The sequence below is a fragment of the Neolamprologus brichardi genome, chromosome 7 (genome assembly GCF_056152115.1).
Source record: "Neolamprologus brichardi isolate AB-2024 chromosome 7, ASM5615211v1, whole genome shotgun sequence".
Taxonomy (NCBI): domain Eukaryota; kingdom Metazoa; phylum Chordata; class Actinopteri; order Cichliformes; family Cichlidae; genus Neolamprologus; species Neolamprologus brichardi.
The window spans coordinates 67,103,313-67,118,439 of NC_142110.1; the positions used below are offsets into that span (position 1 = coordinate 67,103,313).

At 43.0% G+C, this 15,127-nt stretch overlaps 1 protein-coding gene across 2 annotated transcripts in view; it reads right to left on the bottom strand.

The window, feature by feature from the left end:
• The window catches only part of galnt18a (UDP-N-acetyl-alpha-D-galactosamine:polypeptide N-acetylgalactosaminyltransferase 18a), a 232,302-nt gene that overhangs the window by 57,809 nt on the left and 159,366 nt on the right, over positions 1 to 15,127 (bottom strand). For both annotated transcript variants that reach the window (XM_087844204.1, XM_087844203.1), the window contains exons 5-6: positions 13,671 to 13,868; positions 11,638 to 11,752 (exon numbers count right to left, since the gene is read on the bottom strand). In XM_087844204.1, coding sequence (XP_087700330.1) covers positions 11,638 to 11,752; positions 13,671 to 13,868 — 313 coding nt within the window. The remainder of the gene's footprint in view (positions 1 to 11,637; positions 11,753 to 13,670; positions 13,869 to 15,127) is intronic.

The window sequence follows — 15,127 nt, forward strand, 5'->3', positions numbered from 1 at the left end:
GTGTCCCTGAATAGGAGATTAAAACCTGCTGAAACTGAGCCTGGATGATGGAATTAGCGTGAATAGAAAGGTATCACAGGCACACAGTGGTAATGCTTCCCAGATGCTGCTATTTTCACCTGTCTGCACTTGTTTGACAGTGGAAGCTGTCCTACAGCCTACGTAGGACTAGCCAGGCTCATGACACATGTGACAAATGTTATTTCAAGTCATACATGTTTTAGCAAACAACATTTGGTGTGTGTGCGAGGTAGCACATCATAGAAAACTCATCCAGATTCCTGTTTGGATTCTTCCTTCTTTTGGAAAAAAAGTGTCTTTGAACTCAAAGGTTTTCTGTGTGAGGAGATGATAAATAAAAACTTCACACCCTCAGCAGGTTCTAAAATTAGGTAAATACAACCTCAGAAGAAGTACAGCTACATGTGGGATATTATACCGCGTTATTATTTATCAGAATAAACACTAAAAATGCAGAAGCAGTGCCTGAAAAACTAAACACAACCTTCCTGCTTCCACTACTCACGATTCAGACAGGCCACAGTTAACATGTTAAAGGCTCAAGTTCATGACAGACATGGCTGGTTTGAAAGGGCTATCAGGGCCTCTTCTCATTAAAAAGAACACAGGAGCACAGCTTAGGCCTGGAAAGCTGCGTCTGAACAAACCACAAGACTCCTGCAACAATGTCCTTTGGACAGAGACCAAAGTGGAGATGTTAGTCCATCATGCACAGCAGCACATTTGGAGAAAAAGAAACACAGCACATCAGCACATCTCATACCAGCTGTCAGCAGCGTGGTGGAGGCCACAGACCTTCTAGAGTCAGATGTGAGGCCATTTGTCCCAAAGCTAAAGGTTGGACCAAACTGGGTCAACAGGTCAAAGATCCCAAGCACAGCATCAAGTGTCCAACAGAAAAGTATCCAGGTGCTGCAGTGGTCCAGAGTACAGACCTCAGCTTGACTGAGATGCTGTGGTGGGAGCTTCAGAGAGCTGTGCATACATGCATGCTGCAGAACTCACTGAACTAAAGTAACTAAGGAAGCTCAGAGCCTTTAATATGTGCAGCAAGATGTCAGAGATCTTTAGGTCTGTGGTGGCGAGTGCATCTATCCTCAGACTGACTCCACCTCGCTGCCGTAAGGAACACTACCATTCTCTTCAAAGCTGTATAATAACTCTTCGTTCTGTCAGACCCCAAACATATTTGTATCATACCTCCATGCAGCTGTTATTCTCATATTTAGAGAGTATTTATGATTTATTCTTCTTGTCCTTAGTGGGCGACCAGCGGCGGTGGTCTGCCGCGCAACCAGTACGCTGCTGTAGGTGCCGCAGGTTCTCTTGCTTGATCAACGATTATCTTCCACGCTTTTCGATCTAAGGCGATGGTTCTTGCCTGCTCGAGGTCAAGTCGAAGGGCCTTTAAATCATCCTGGATTTGTTTCATCCATGTCTTCTTTGGTGCATTTCGATGCACCCTCCAATCGGTGGGGCGGGTCAACCAGAGTAGGCCATGGGGGTAGCGGCTCGGGTCCATTTGACAAATGTGGCCAAACCAACAGAGTCGGCGGCGCTGGATTAGGTCGCCGATCGTCAGTTGGCTGCTGCAGCTGGTGAGGATGGTGTCGTTCGAATGACGGTCGCGAAGGGAAACGCCGAGAACGCATCTAAGGCAACGCATTTGGAAAACTTCGAGCTTGCTCAGGTCGTGTTTGAGCATTGTCCACGTCTCTGCGCTGTAAAGTAGAATGGGCAGGATCAGGGTTCGGTAAAGGCGGATCTTTGTCGCCAATGAGATGTTGTTCTTCTTCCAGACGCACCAGCGCAGGGAAGCGAATGCTGCCGCCGCCTGCCCAATTCTGGAGCGTATCTCCACTGATGATGCCACTTTCTTCTCCTCGACGAGGGACCCCAGATATTGAAATTGTTGGACTTGTTTGATCTGCACACCGTCGAGGTGGACGATCGTTGGTGAGCCGTCGGTGGTCAGGACTTTGGTTTTCTCGGCGTTAACCTTGAGGCCACTTTATGATTTATTAATGCAACTTGCAATTCTCTCTTACACAATGTGAGTCTTACTTGTACTGTTTTAATCCAACTTCTTTTTTCATCACTGTCGTAAATATATAAAGTTCCTCACCTCATCGTGTAAGGTCTTCATCAGGCGCCTGCAGCACTTTTAAATGTGTTGTTTATTGCAGACTTTAGTATTTTTGCTCTTGATCGTGAAAATAAAAACATGGTGTTAGAAAGGATCATAATAAGTCATGTTTAACGGCTAACCCCACTGGCCTGTTACACCAAGGAAAAACATGCACACTGACAAGATGTTACTGCAGCTGTAACTTCTGCACGGCTGTTGTTAACATCTTGCAGCAGTTAAACACTGACTGTCAGTGCTAAACAAAACCTTTCTGACAACGAAGTCGATACAGTACTCAAATAATGCTTTGATGTGGAATAATCTAACATCTTTCACCAGCTACAGGTATATTATTACTGTTTCAGCCCACAGCTGCGTATCTAAATGTTTACTACTTTGCCCTCCAGTGAGTTTCAGAGTATGATGCGATGTGCACCGTCTCAGAGGTGAAGGAATTACAAGGATCGCGGGTCAGTAGGAGAGAAGCAAAAGCCATCTGTGCTGGTACTTTCCCTACTTTGAGTTCTTCCTTCTCAACATCTCAATCCAATTCAAACCACTGCCAATAACAGCGAAGGACATCGTTGACTGATGTATGAGCGAGGCAGCAAATACATTGCAGGGTTACCTAGACAACGGAACTTGGAGTGTCCATTAGTGACCAGCTGTCAGCTACAAAGCAAAGTGCAACAATCAAGCTGCTTCAAATGTGGACCAATTTTCAGGAAAGAGCAACAATTCTCCAGAAATATTCTAGAATTTGTCACGTTTGGTCAGAAGATCATTGTACCGTTGTTTCCACGATAGCGCTGCTCAACACTGAGCTGCAGCCACCTTAGGATTTCACAAACAAATGCTGGGAAATGCTGATTTGAATAGAAACTCCTGTTCTCTCTATTGCAATCCTGCACTCCTGTGCATTTGTGTTCTAATCCCTCCTGCCGGCCAGCCTCCTTCCCTCTATCCCACCAAAGCAAAGCGCTGCTGCAGAACAACAGCAGGAACTGTGGCGCTGGCCTGACGCCCAGGCAGGGCCAAATTCAGAGATAATACATGCTTCTTTCAGAAATACCTCAACACTTTCTATAAAGGATTTACAACATGGGGTTAGAGTATAAGGAGCTATTCTTCGAGTATAACAATCTACCTCTGAGCATGTGGGTGTGCAGCGTGAGATAGAGAATGGCATCGGGAAAAAAGGGGGAAAAGAAAGAAGGAGAGATTCAAAAAAGGATATAAAAAGAGGAGGTGCTGGGATAAACACACAGGAAGATGAAGCGGGAATAAAGAGAGGAGATAAAGGGGAGGGAAATCTGGTCTTCAGTGATCTTTTTGAGAAGTCTTTTCTTTTTTCGGCTTTTTTCGGCTTTGTTTGTTACAGGGTCATGTGCCAAATACTACACAGCAAACATCACAGAGCATCATTATGACTTTGAGAACTCGCAGTTTGGCTGCGTGTGCATCCGCTGTCTGGGAAGTTGTGTCTGGCTGATTTGTACGGGTGTCACCCAAACAAAACGCAGCACATTTACATCCCTAATTGTCTCCCGGCCTGTCTTTTGGTGAAACGTGGAACAAATCTTGCTGTCAGACGTGTGTTTTTAAAAGTTTTTAATGAGAAAATGAGCAGCAAAATGCATAAACAAGTCGTGAATTATAAATCACATTGAGCGAAGACGACCACCCGTCGCGATGGAGGGAGAAAAAAAAGACAATGAGTGTTAAATATGCACAATATTACGCCAGCGCGGCGCAGATCAGGCTTCATGAAAGCAATCTTTATCACTAAAAGGAGCGTGCAGGCCAGAGATACGGAGAGCTTCTGCAGAAACCGAGGGAGCGCACGAACAAATCGCTGATAAAAAAGAAAAAGTCGTCCGTGTTTGGTATGAAGATAGAAACAGAACAAACGGAGTGTTTTCTGAGTTAAACCCGGGGCCAAAACCAACACATGATGAATTAGTTAGATTAAGAGCAATGCCCCCGGGACGTGTGTGCAGAACTGATTCTGTCAAAATATCACCGCCGATTTACATAATCATTGATCTGAAAAAGAGGCTTCTACAGCTGTGTGCTGAAATATTGACGTTCCCTGTCATTCCTGATGTTTTTATAGAAAACCACGAAGTAGAAAAACACATCAGAATAATGATGTGCGTGTCGAGGCGGGGGCAGTTCAGGCTTCAGATGGTCCTGTGGCACTGGAAGTGTTTGCTACAGAAAGAAAATGTCAATACTCTGGCTAACCTTTGGTTGCTCTTTCAGCTGCTCCAAAAAACTCCACACAGAGTTGTACACAGCAAATCCAGCATGTCCAAATTAACACTGTCGGATTTGATTTCAACACTATTAAAGTGTCTATATGGGTCCACACCAGAGAGTGTTAATTTAACTCTTTTTGGAGAGTTGGTACATTAACTCTGATTTAGTGTTAAACACCAAATCTGTCTGGAGTTGATCATTTAACACTTGGTGTTAAGAGTTTATATATTAACTCTCAAAGAGTATTTTAGTTTAACTACGTAAGAGTTATCTTCTAATTAATTCTAAAAAGCGGGAATTTTACTGTTTTGAACTTCTAGAAATTTCTTTTGGAAATAAACATTTACTAAAAAGACGCAATGGTTTTTGAAAAACATTTATTCTGAACTGTGCACCACAATTTCAAAACATTTTCTAAAGATGTAACAGTGTACATGTTCTCACTTTCATTAGAATTTTGTTTATCAAAAGGTCGGACATAGGTGAGCTGGTAAATGCAAATAACAGCATTCTCATCACTTATTTCTTCAGTACAATATGCATGTCCTTCATTCATCACTTTGTGGAACAAAACTCTGGAGGGATCTAAATGCTAACGTAGAACCCAGTCAGGACGTCTGCTACTGCTGTTTGCTCGTTTTTTTATGGGAGATCATTTTCAGGCTTCAATTAGCACCATTATACCAACATTTCACATTCTAGACATTGTTTTAGGTGTATTTGACCAAAGGTTTGACTGAAAATTCACATGCAAGCTTTTTTTCTGTGGTATTTGCCCGCAAACAATACCTTTCAGCTAGCTAAAACCGAATATTATGCTATCAGCGAGCAACATGGCTAATGCCTTTCAGCTAGCTGAAACAGAATATTATGCTATCAGCGAGCAACATGGCTAATACCTTTCAGCTAGCTAAAACAGAATATTATGCTATCACCGAGCAACATGGCTAATGCCTTCCACACAGCTTTGTCTCAACTCCAAAGAGCCACAGAAGTAAAAGCTAATAATAATAACTGAAACAATCTTTGAAAAAATGACTTACCAAGCATGGCAAACAACTCAAATATGTAGAGCAAAATGTTCTGAAACGGCTTCACTTCAGCTTCGATTGGAGCCTATGGTGCTGGGGGCGGAGTCTGTGAATTTACTCTATTGGTGTCATAGCCCCTGTAGGAGTTCAGAGTTCAGAGGTCAAGAGTTAATGTTTCCATTGTAACACCTCCAGATTTGACATAGAAACACTAATTTTTAACACTCGATTTTAACTACTATCAATTTATACGGAGCCCCGCAGGGGACATGGGAGAAAAAAAAATTAAGACGGACTTTTGCGAGATCTCGCAAAACAAACTCGGGATCTCGCAAAACAAACTCGGGATCTCGCAAAACAAACTCGGGATCTCGCAAAACAAACTTGGGATCTCGCAAAACTTTTGCGCGATCTCGCAAAAGTTTTAGCCGCATTCTTCCCATTAGCTCGAAGCTAACGGGAGGTCTCGACCTCCCGTTAGCTTCGAGCTAATGGGAGGTCGAGACCCACTACAGCCGGGAGGAACACCGCTTTCCCGGCAGACCTCCCGGTCAGCTTCGAGCCAGTGTCCGAAGAATGTGGCTAAAACGTTTGCGAGATCTCGCAAAAGTTTTGCGAGATCCCGAGTTTGTTTTGCGAGATCTCGCAAAAGTTTTGCGAGATCCCGAGTTTGTTTTGCGAGATCCCGAGTTAGTTTTGCGAGATCCCGAGTTTGTTTTGCGAGATCCCGAGTTTGTTTTGCGAGATCTTGCAAAAGTCCGTCCTAATTTTTTTTTCTCCCATGTCCCCTGCGGGGCTCCGTAATTTTACACCTCAGAGTTACATTAAAAGAATGTGACTCTACTTAGAGTAAAATTAACTCTAAGACTACTAACACCAAAGCATTTAACACTTTTGAATTTGCTGTGTAACCTGTCCACATCTACACAAAATGCTCCACAGCCCCTTTGAAGTGCTTCTACACTGAAACCGCTCCATTTGCTTCACCGTTGCTGTCAACCCTGCAGAGGGCAACTGACTCTTGGCCCCGTTTCAGCACACAGGCCAACAAGTAATGTGGGCAGAGCGGCCGACGGCAGAGGGGAGCATCTGATCTGGGTCAGAAAGACGTGCACTGCGGTCGTGGTGGCGACGGTGAGCTCACCCCCCCACAGAGGGACCCTCGCTACTTCTGCTTCACTGAATAAACCATCCAACTCTCCGCTGTGCTAATGTCAACAGGTGTTCAATTTGTCTCTGCAGTGTGGGCTTATGCAGAGTAATTATATGGCAAAAGAGCTCTATAATAGAGAATAACCTCACTGCATGATGCAGCAGCACTCTTGCTCTCTGCACTGTGAGGAGCTAAGGAGAAAGGCATTATCAGACCTGTAGCAGGCTCGACATTCATGCTTCATATGGAGAAAGTCACATCCGAGTCCTCCACAAAAGCTTCCCATGAGACAAAGGAAGGCACAACACAGCCAGTGACCAGACACATTTATATTCATGACATCATAGTGTGTTTATGACATCGGGTTGTAGCTGTTCTAAAGAAAATGCACAGAGCAAATATACGAAGTGGAACTAATGAGCCTGATTGCAAAACGCTGTGTGCTGGACTGGAAAGTTTGTCGGGTGAATAATCTTTAAAACAAATCGTCAGCCAGTTCTTTTCAAAGATGCCCTGCACCATCAATCAGAGCTCAGGAGGGAGCGAGTAATCCACTAACCAGCACAGCAGTGTAGCTGTGGGGTTCATGCACATGTCTCAGAATAACACTTCAGATCAGGAAGCAGCTGAAGAAGCAGCAACAGGTTCTGATAAAAGGGAAACTGTTAAAATCTGAAGGTTGAAGGAACAAATAGAAGAAACCAAAAGATGATTTGCCAGCAGATCCTGATTGATCCATGCATGCATCGCTCTCCTTTATTCTGACTTAAATCCAGTGACCCCTGAACGACATTCTTTGAACTCACTTCACACCTGAAAAAGAAGAAAAGACGACGCGAGAGCTGATTTGTGAGGCTGCAGATCTCTACATGCGCCCTGCTGCGTGAAGACACAGACGTCTGCTGCCTGAAGTTTTCATTATGAACCAATGTCTGCGTAGCAATGTAACTAATACCCTGAAACAATGCCAACTCTGCTGCTCGCTGTAACTTTATGCATGTGTAATGAGCCACTTTCAACTCTCTTGGTTAAGCTCTGCTCTCTTACATTAAACAGAAGTATTAAGGAGAAGAAATAGACGCGTCTCAGCTCGAAACATCTGGCTGAGCAACTACAGGAGCCAAAGGTTAGGCATGTATTCCCTCCTCATTCCAAATAATCAAAGCAGCAACTTTAACAACCACATAAGGTGCATAAAATATCATTATTTGAAAAATTTGAAAATTGCTCTTGCAAACGTAAAAAATAAATCCTGTCCGAGTGGTTCCTTCATTTTCTCTCTAACTGTCACGTCCGGTGTGGCAGACGTGTGGAGTTTGTAGAAAGGACCCGAAAGGCGGCAGCTCTGGTGCAGGTGAGTGTTTATTTACAGGAGTGGGTACAAACAGCAAAGGTGGGTGAACATGAAACTGGAAAACCTAAACTGGGCAGAGCTAAGAAAACAAACCTGAACGATGATGCAGGGAGGTCCGGGGAAATACATACGGAGAGACGCAGGGAGACCGAGGGGAAACAACACAAACGAACCAGCAACGAGGACGAGTAACACACACTATAAATACACACGGCAGGAATCAGGGGATGGGAAACAGGAGGGGAACACACCTGGAAGACATCACAGCTGACGAGGCCGGGGAAACGTAACCAGAACACACTGACATAAGACACAGACTTTCACAATAAAACAGGAACTTACACATGCAAGGACAGCCTAAGAAACGTGGACTTAACACAGGAATGCATGGGCAGAACCGAATAAACACTAAACCGAGGAAGAACAGAACCAAAAGTACAATAATAGAAACACAAAACGCTGGGTCAAAAGGACCCAGGATCATGACACTAACTTTTCAACACCTACAAATCTGCAAGCTGCAGAAGCACCTGTGTTTGTGACCTTTAATAAATGTGGTGCAATATTTCATATAAGTGCACTCTTCCTATTGGAGTTTAGACTGAGATAACGCAGCTCCTGCCAACATTCCTTTACAGGAAGCGTCGCACTCACAGCAGTTCGCCTGCGTTCTTGTTTACAGGTGGAGGGGTATAATTACTGGGGAAACATCCACCATTCCCGAGCAAATACAGGGAGCATCAGTCATCTTGGATGCTGGCAGGTCTGCTTGTGCAGCTCTTTAGCTCCATAACCTAAGCAATACCTTATTTTTCCACCAGGGGCAGCAGAGCAGACCTTTCACTAAAGGTCTCTGTTCATCTGTTGAAATATAGATACTGAATAAAGCACTGAAAAGGTTAAGATTGCAAGGAGGGATCCAAAAATAGTGGCGGTGCTGTAATCAGTCCAAACATGCATGAGGTGATTACTCTGAAAACACATTTAAATCGACAGATTTCAGTTTATTTCAGGCCAGTTTCTGAAACCACAGTTTCTGTTGGCTTGTCCCACCATAACTCAAATCAGCTTTCAGTTCTTCTCCCTCGATTCTGATCATTTAGCTCCAAGCATGCCTTCTTTAGATTTTTACAGTTCATTGAAGGCTGCCGATGTGGGTTTCTTTTACTGCTGTGTTTTAGAAGAATGGAGCCAGGGGGAAGGTGGCATTTAAAACGTCTATCAATGCATCACAAATGGATGCAGTCAGACAAAGTTAATGATAACTGGGCTGTATGTCTGTTTTAGAGGGAACAGTACAGTAACAACCAGAAACTTCTCTCTGTGTTTCATTTATTTATCTATTCTTTTCTAGACTTGGTGGTTCAGATCAGCATCAGCCCGGCCTGATAATCAAACCTGCCCGACACAGACACGGTTGCAGTAAATCACTCCACACCGAGCCTGAGTCAACAGTTTCTCCCCGATACATTCAGCCTCAACACTGTGTCATCCTCCCGGGGCTGATTGGCAGCCTCAGGATGACTGTGCTTGTGCAGAGCCCAAGACCTCTAGAGATCCGATTAGAGATAGAGTCCCTCTGGTAACTTAATGTTCTGATGGAGTTAGGCTGCCTGAAAATGAAATAAAATGTGTTGCTGCTCAGATTTGCCAGAAACTGCAAGAAAACTGGAAGATGTGGAAGTTACTGTCACGTAGCTGCACTACATTCATTATATTCATATAATTTTATCATATTAAGTTACAATTTGTAGTTGTTACATCATTAGTAATTAGCCAGTTTGGGTAATAGATGCTGCTCTATCAAAGGAAAGGTCATTCTTTTTCTGTATGCTAGGCGAGCCGTCCTTTTAGCACACTTTCAGGTTGGATGGTGACAGCAGCTGATGCTGTTGTTAGGCGGCCCACGTTACATGTGTTTGTAGGTTACTGTATGGAAAGTGCTGGCAGAGATCTCAATCGATGTAATTCAAATCAGTTTTACTGGTATATGCGACTGTTCTTGAATTTTAAGATAAAGATCCAAAAGTTAACAGCTCCTTATGAGCAAGAAAAACCCCCTTTTAACAGGAAGCAACCTGTTAAAACCAGGCTCAGGGAGGGAGGGCCACCAAAGACACAATGTGGAAGAAAGCCTGAGATTAATAAGGTTGTATAAAGACACACAGAGAAAAATGTGAGTGAAGAAGAAACACCCAGTGCATTATGGGATGCCCACAGCAGCCTAGACCTATCCGGTCGTTAAGTCTGACGTCACTAGCCATGTCTGGGCCCAAACTCGCTGCAGGTCCATATATCAAACGATCACTATGGCATTACTGAGAGTTGAAAAACTGTCTAAAGACTTTCATCTGTAATAAAATGATCAGTGTTCTGCTCTACCAGGTGTAACAATTGAGTTTAACATCCAGGCATCCATGAAAATGGAATTTATGACATTTAACGGAGTTAGAAGTTAGCAGGAAGTTAGCTCGCTAGCTAACTAGCTAGCTAGCTTCTATCTTAATACAATATAGCATGTCCTGACTGCGGGGTTTTGGAAACAAATTAAAACGTACAGCTCTGTTATCACTTCCAACATAAATGAAGACAGAAAACTAAACAGCAGTGACGTTTGTAGGGTTACTGAAGTTTAGCTAGCTGGTATATAATGATGTGCTACGTGACCGCTAGCGACACAGCCATGTTAGCATAATATAAACAAGCTAACTTTTTTTCCACTCGATAAAAGTTAACGTGAGTGTTCTCGGTGGTCAGGAACAAATCTAATCGCATGGCAGGATGCTGTAAAAGGACCAAACTTCAGCCAGGAGAACAACTGAGATAATCCATCCACAATATGAGGTTAGTCATTCATATACTGCTGCATGGGCTGGGCTGTAGTTACATCCTAAGGTTTTAAAAACTGAGCTTAAATAAATGATTAGCGGTAATAAAAACCGAGGGAGGTCAACAGTGATCAGTGACTGTTTTAGGAGATTTTTGAGATTAAATAGAAGAAAATACAAAACATTAAACATGTTAACAACACAAAAGCCATATTAAACGCAGACTACTTTAGGCCCGGAAGTAGGATTCGTCACGTCATCACTTAACGACCGGATAGTAGCATAACTAATGGAGAATTCAGCATCACCTGATCCAGCCCTAACTTTATGCTAGTTTTAGAAAAGGAGCAAAGAGTTAGAAGAGGAGATAAAATAGTAGAGGTGTATTACTGTTGTTTAGAAGCAGGTGTAAATAAATATATTTTGAAATAAACTGACACTTTTTTCTCATAAAATGACAGTTTTCTATCAATGCACGCTGGCTGTGTCATTGTAAGGACTTTACATTACAATATAAAGCACCTTGAGGTGACAGTTGTTGTGATTTGGTGCTATATAAAGAAAACAGAACTGAATTGACGGGTCAGTTTAAGATGGATAACGGTTATCATCGCTCCATGTTTCACCAGTAGTCTGGTTAAACCAAATTGTCAGGCAGCTGCTGCTGATTACATCAAAATGTGGCAAATGTTTTGACCCCAGTACATTAAAAAAATGAATTTTTACTATAATCAAAACCATCTGTTTCATTCTGGACTGTATCGTAAGGGTCTCCATGAAGCTGGACAAAAAAAGAGTTCTTGAGTATTCAGAAATTAATCAGTTTGGTTATAAAAAAAAGTTTATAAAGACCGTCTCACCCTGATTCCAAGCTCCACATTTTCTCCACCATAAATTTCCATGCCCTCATCAAGCAGGCCAATCTCTTCAAAGTATTTCCTGTCGACCACAAAGCAGCCAATCAGAGCAGGGCTCCTAGAATGAGAGGAAAGAGAAAAAGTCACAGAAAAATGAAGCTTGCTTTATATTAAAGTGAATGCACTGTCATTAGGCCCTTTAAAAAAACATAATGCAAAGCCTTCTCCTCTACCCACAACAGCTATGTCCTAATCCACAATTAGCCTCATACTGGGGCTAATTGTGGGGATCAAGCCCCCTGCAGATCCATTTTTCAAGTACACTGCACATTCGCTGCTCTAAACATCCTTAGTCTTCCATGAAAACCCAAGCAGTACATTATACTCACAAATGATGCAGCTGTCAAAATGATGCCTTCACCTAACACAACTACTTCAGGACATTTTGTGGAAATTCAGGCGGGAAGAGTACACAAATCTTTCATCAACATCAAACTGAATCAACAGGGCTGAAAAATAACTCCTATTAGTATTCATGCTGTCAGTCGCACACATCTCTCCTTATCAATATGAAATACAGCAGCGCAGCAAAAACAGCTTGTTTGGGTGAATTTTGCATCCCAGTGGATACACACAGTGGCAAACAGCCACAACCACAGAGTTGTTTTAATTTTGCAGCCTATAGCGTACAGCTGAGCTATGGCGTTCACACTAAATGTGCAGTGCAGAGGAAACACTTCCAGGTGTGCTGAAGCATTAAGAGTTCCTTTCACTGGAACTAAGAGCCGAGCCCCCGCACCGTAATCCCCCCCCTCCACCAAACTTTACACTTGTGCAGTCAGACAAGTACCGTTGTCCTGGCAACCGCCAGTTCGACTCGTCCGTCGAACTGCCAGAGGAAGGAGCGCGATTGGTCACTCCAGAGACATGTCTGCACTGTTCTGTGTTTCGCTGCATTTTAGTATTTTAAAATGAATTTGTTATTTCTGAGCTTTAGTCCCGTGCACGCACATGCAGCGACAAACGGCTCCTTTCTGAACTCCTGAGCTCTCACACTGTTTATTCGGCCTCGGTGCAAATTAAGATTTTGTACTTTAACGTAACGCAAAGGTGGATTTTCTGAAGCTCAGAGGAACAATGTGCGTCCGAACACTGCCTCTCACAGACCGTATCTCATCATCTTCTGATAACTAGGAAGAGCACAATACACATGTTTACTTAAGAAATAAGATACCGATTTAACAAAACTGCTCTGAAAGCCATTAAATGGTAACAATACTCTCAAGCGGTCCTCCCGAGCAAATCCAGCAGCAATCTGCACTTGAACAAAAGTGCTTAAGAAGATAGAGACATAAATAATTGGGCCCATTTATCTTCCTCTATTACAATATCGAGCAGGATACGTCCTCTTGTTTTTGTCCAAATCTATAAACACGGTATTATCGATTCACTTGCCATAAACCTGAACAACAGACATGTTATCCTCTTTGCACGTATTGGTGAGCAGGCAATTTTGCTGTCATTACTGGGCTGTTCGTCTGTACTGGTCTCCGGTGTGCGTCTAAGCAATCTTCCTCCGTTATATTGGCAACACTTTCCTGGCCACTGAAGATTGTTCTTTGTGGGTACGCGTGGTGACTGTGCGCGGTGTTCAGGACATCAAATAAGCAGACATAAAATGCACCTGCTCTCCTTCTTAAATGTTAAATGTTAAATGTAACGGCCCGCCGAGACCGTTTTTATGTCTTACTCTTAATTTGCTCTGCAGCTGTATTGCTTCCCGCGGGTTTTCTACGGGTTACAATACTGACACTACACTAAGCAGAATTTACATGCGTAATTATTCATGGGGATTAGTGTTGGAGAAATTATAATGTAAAAATAATGAGCTTAGTAAGTGATCTTATCAACCCTACTTCAATATGCTTCAAGTCAAATGATTAATAATTAATACATTCTTGGACTTCTTTCACATAAAGAGGTTCCTTTTAGTAAAATAAAACATCATTGAGCCTCAGAGCTCATCTCCCGTTTACCTGATAGGCGCCGTGTTGTTGCGCTGCGTCCACCAGGACTTTGGCGGGTTGAGGTATCTGCACCACAGCTCCCAGTCGAAGCCCTGAGCAGACAGAGGGTATTCCTCGATCTCGAAGGTGTCATACTTGATGTTGTCAAATGAAGGCGAGACCACCCGGGTCCGGTCCTCCTTTATTCGCTGCAGAATAGGCTCCGCCCTGCAGGATGATAAAGTACAGATAGGAATGTGTATGTGTATGTCTTCCCCACCCAATGCACACATCTCCTGTGTTATGCACGACCTCACTGAGTTCTGTAGCGCACAGGATGTGGCACTGGGCACTGCTCTCGTCATTCACTGCTACCGGGGGAAGTTTCTTCTGATCTGAGGTCATATTAGAAAGAGGGAGGACAGGCAGGGTGTTTGTGGCTCCTGAGAGGGGTGAGAGGCTCATGTGTATTGGCGTGCTTCCCGATGCAGTGAGGGGGCGACTGGTGGCACCAGCTAAACCACCAGCTGGAGCGATTGGCACACGCATAATGGGGTCAGTGTGCCCACCAGCAGACACATCCATTTGTGCAGATTTGACAGGGAAGCACTGCTGCCCGGCTCCCAGGGGGGCCCAAAAGTTGTCTGTGAATACCCCACAAAGCTGTGGTGGGTCTTGAGTTGACTGCACAAAGCACAAAGTGATGCTAAGAGAGGTGTGGAGTGACACAAAATGCTTGTCCGGCTGTATTTGTAAGACCTGCGACTGATTGGCGACCTTTCTTTGTCTTTTCTGATTGACTGCAGCTGTGCTGCTTTATCAACAACCCCCCCCCCCCGGAGGATTATGTGATAGTGTTACCTTGTTTTTTCTAATATTCCTGTGCAGCTTCCTGTTGAGCGAGGAGGAGTGAGCAAGCTTTCTAATAAGCTTTGATTCTTTTCCTCTAAAGAGACGTTTAGTGAAGAAATTACATTTTGTTCCAGTAGATATTTGTTTTGCTCATTATTTCACTTTGCTTTTACTTCTGTACGGGTGTTGATTCTTTTGGTGTGCACATACTCTGTAGCAGCCTTTTTATTAAATATATTTTTTTTTTTAAAAGACGGAAAGCTTTTGTTGAGCAATCATCTTAAAGCCGATACACGTGGTTCAGAACAAATTTGTGTGCTATTAATTTGGTCAGTTTTTTGTCATGTACAAGTACAGTCATCTCAAAGACAGGATACAAATACAAATTACATACAAAAAAAAACACGTTCTGATTAATTTACATGTTGAAAGGGAAGAAGTAAACACTTATTTAATCCCACCCCTTTGCCATAAATTATCAGTTAATATTTAGTCAGCTTCCTTACTGATATAATTTGTAATAAAAATAGTGAACAGATTTCTGATATACTATATATATATATATATTACTATAATATCACATCATGAGTTGTTTTTTTTTTTTTTTTTTTTTTAATAGAGACATTCACTTAATT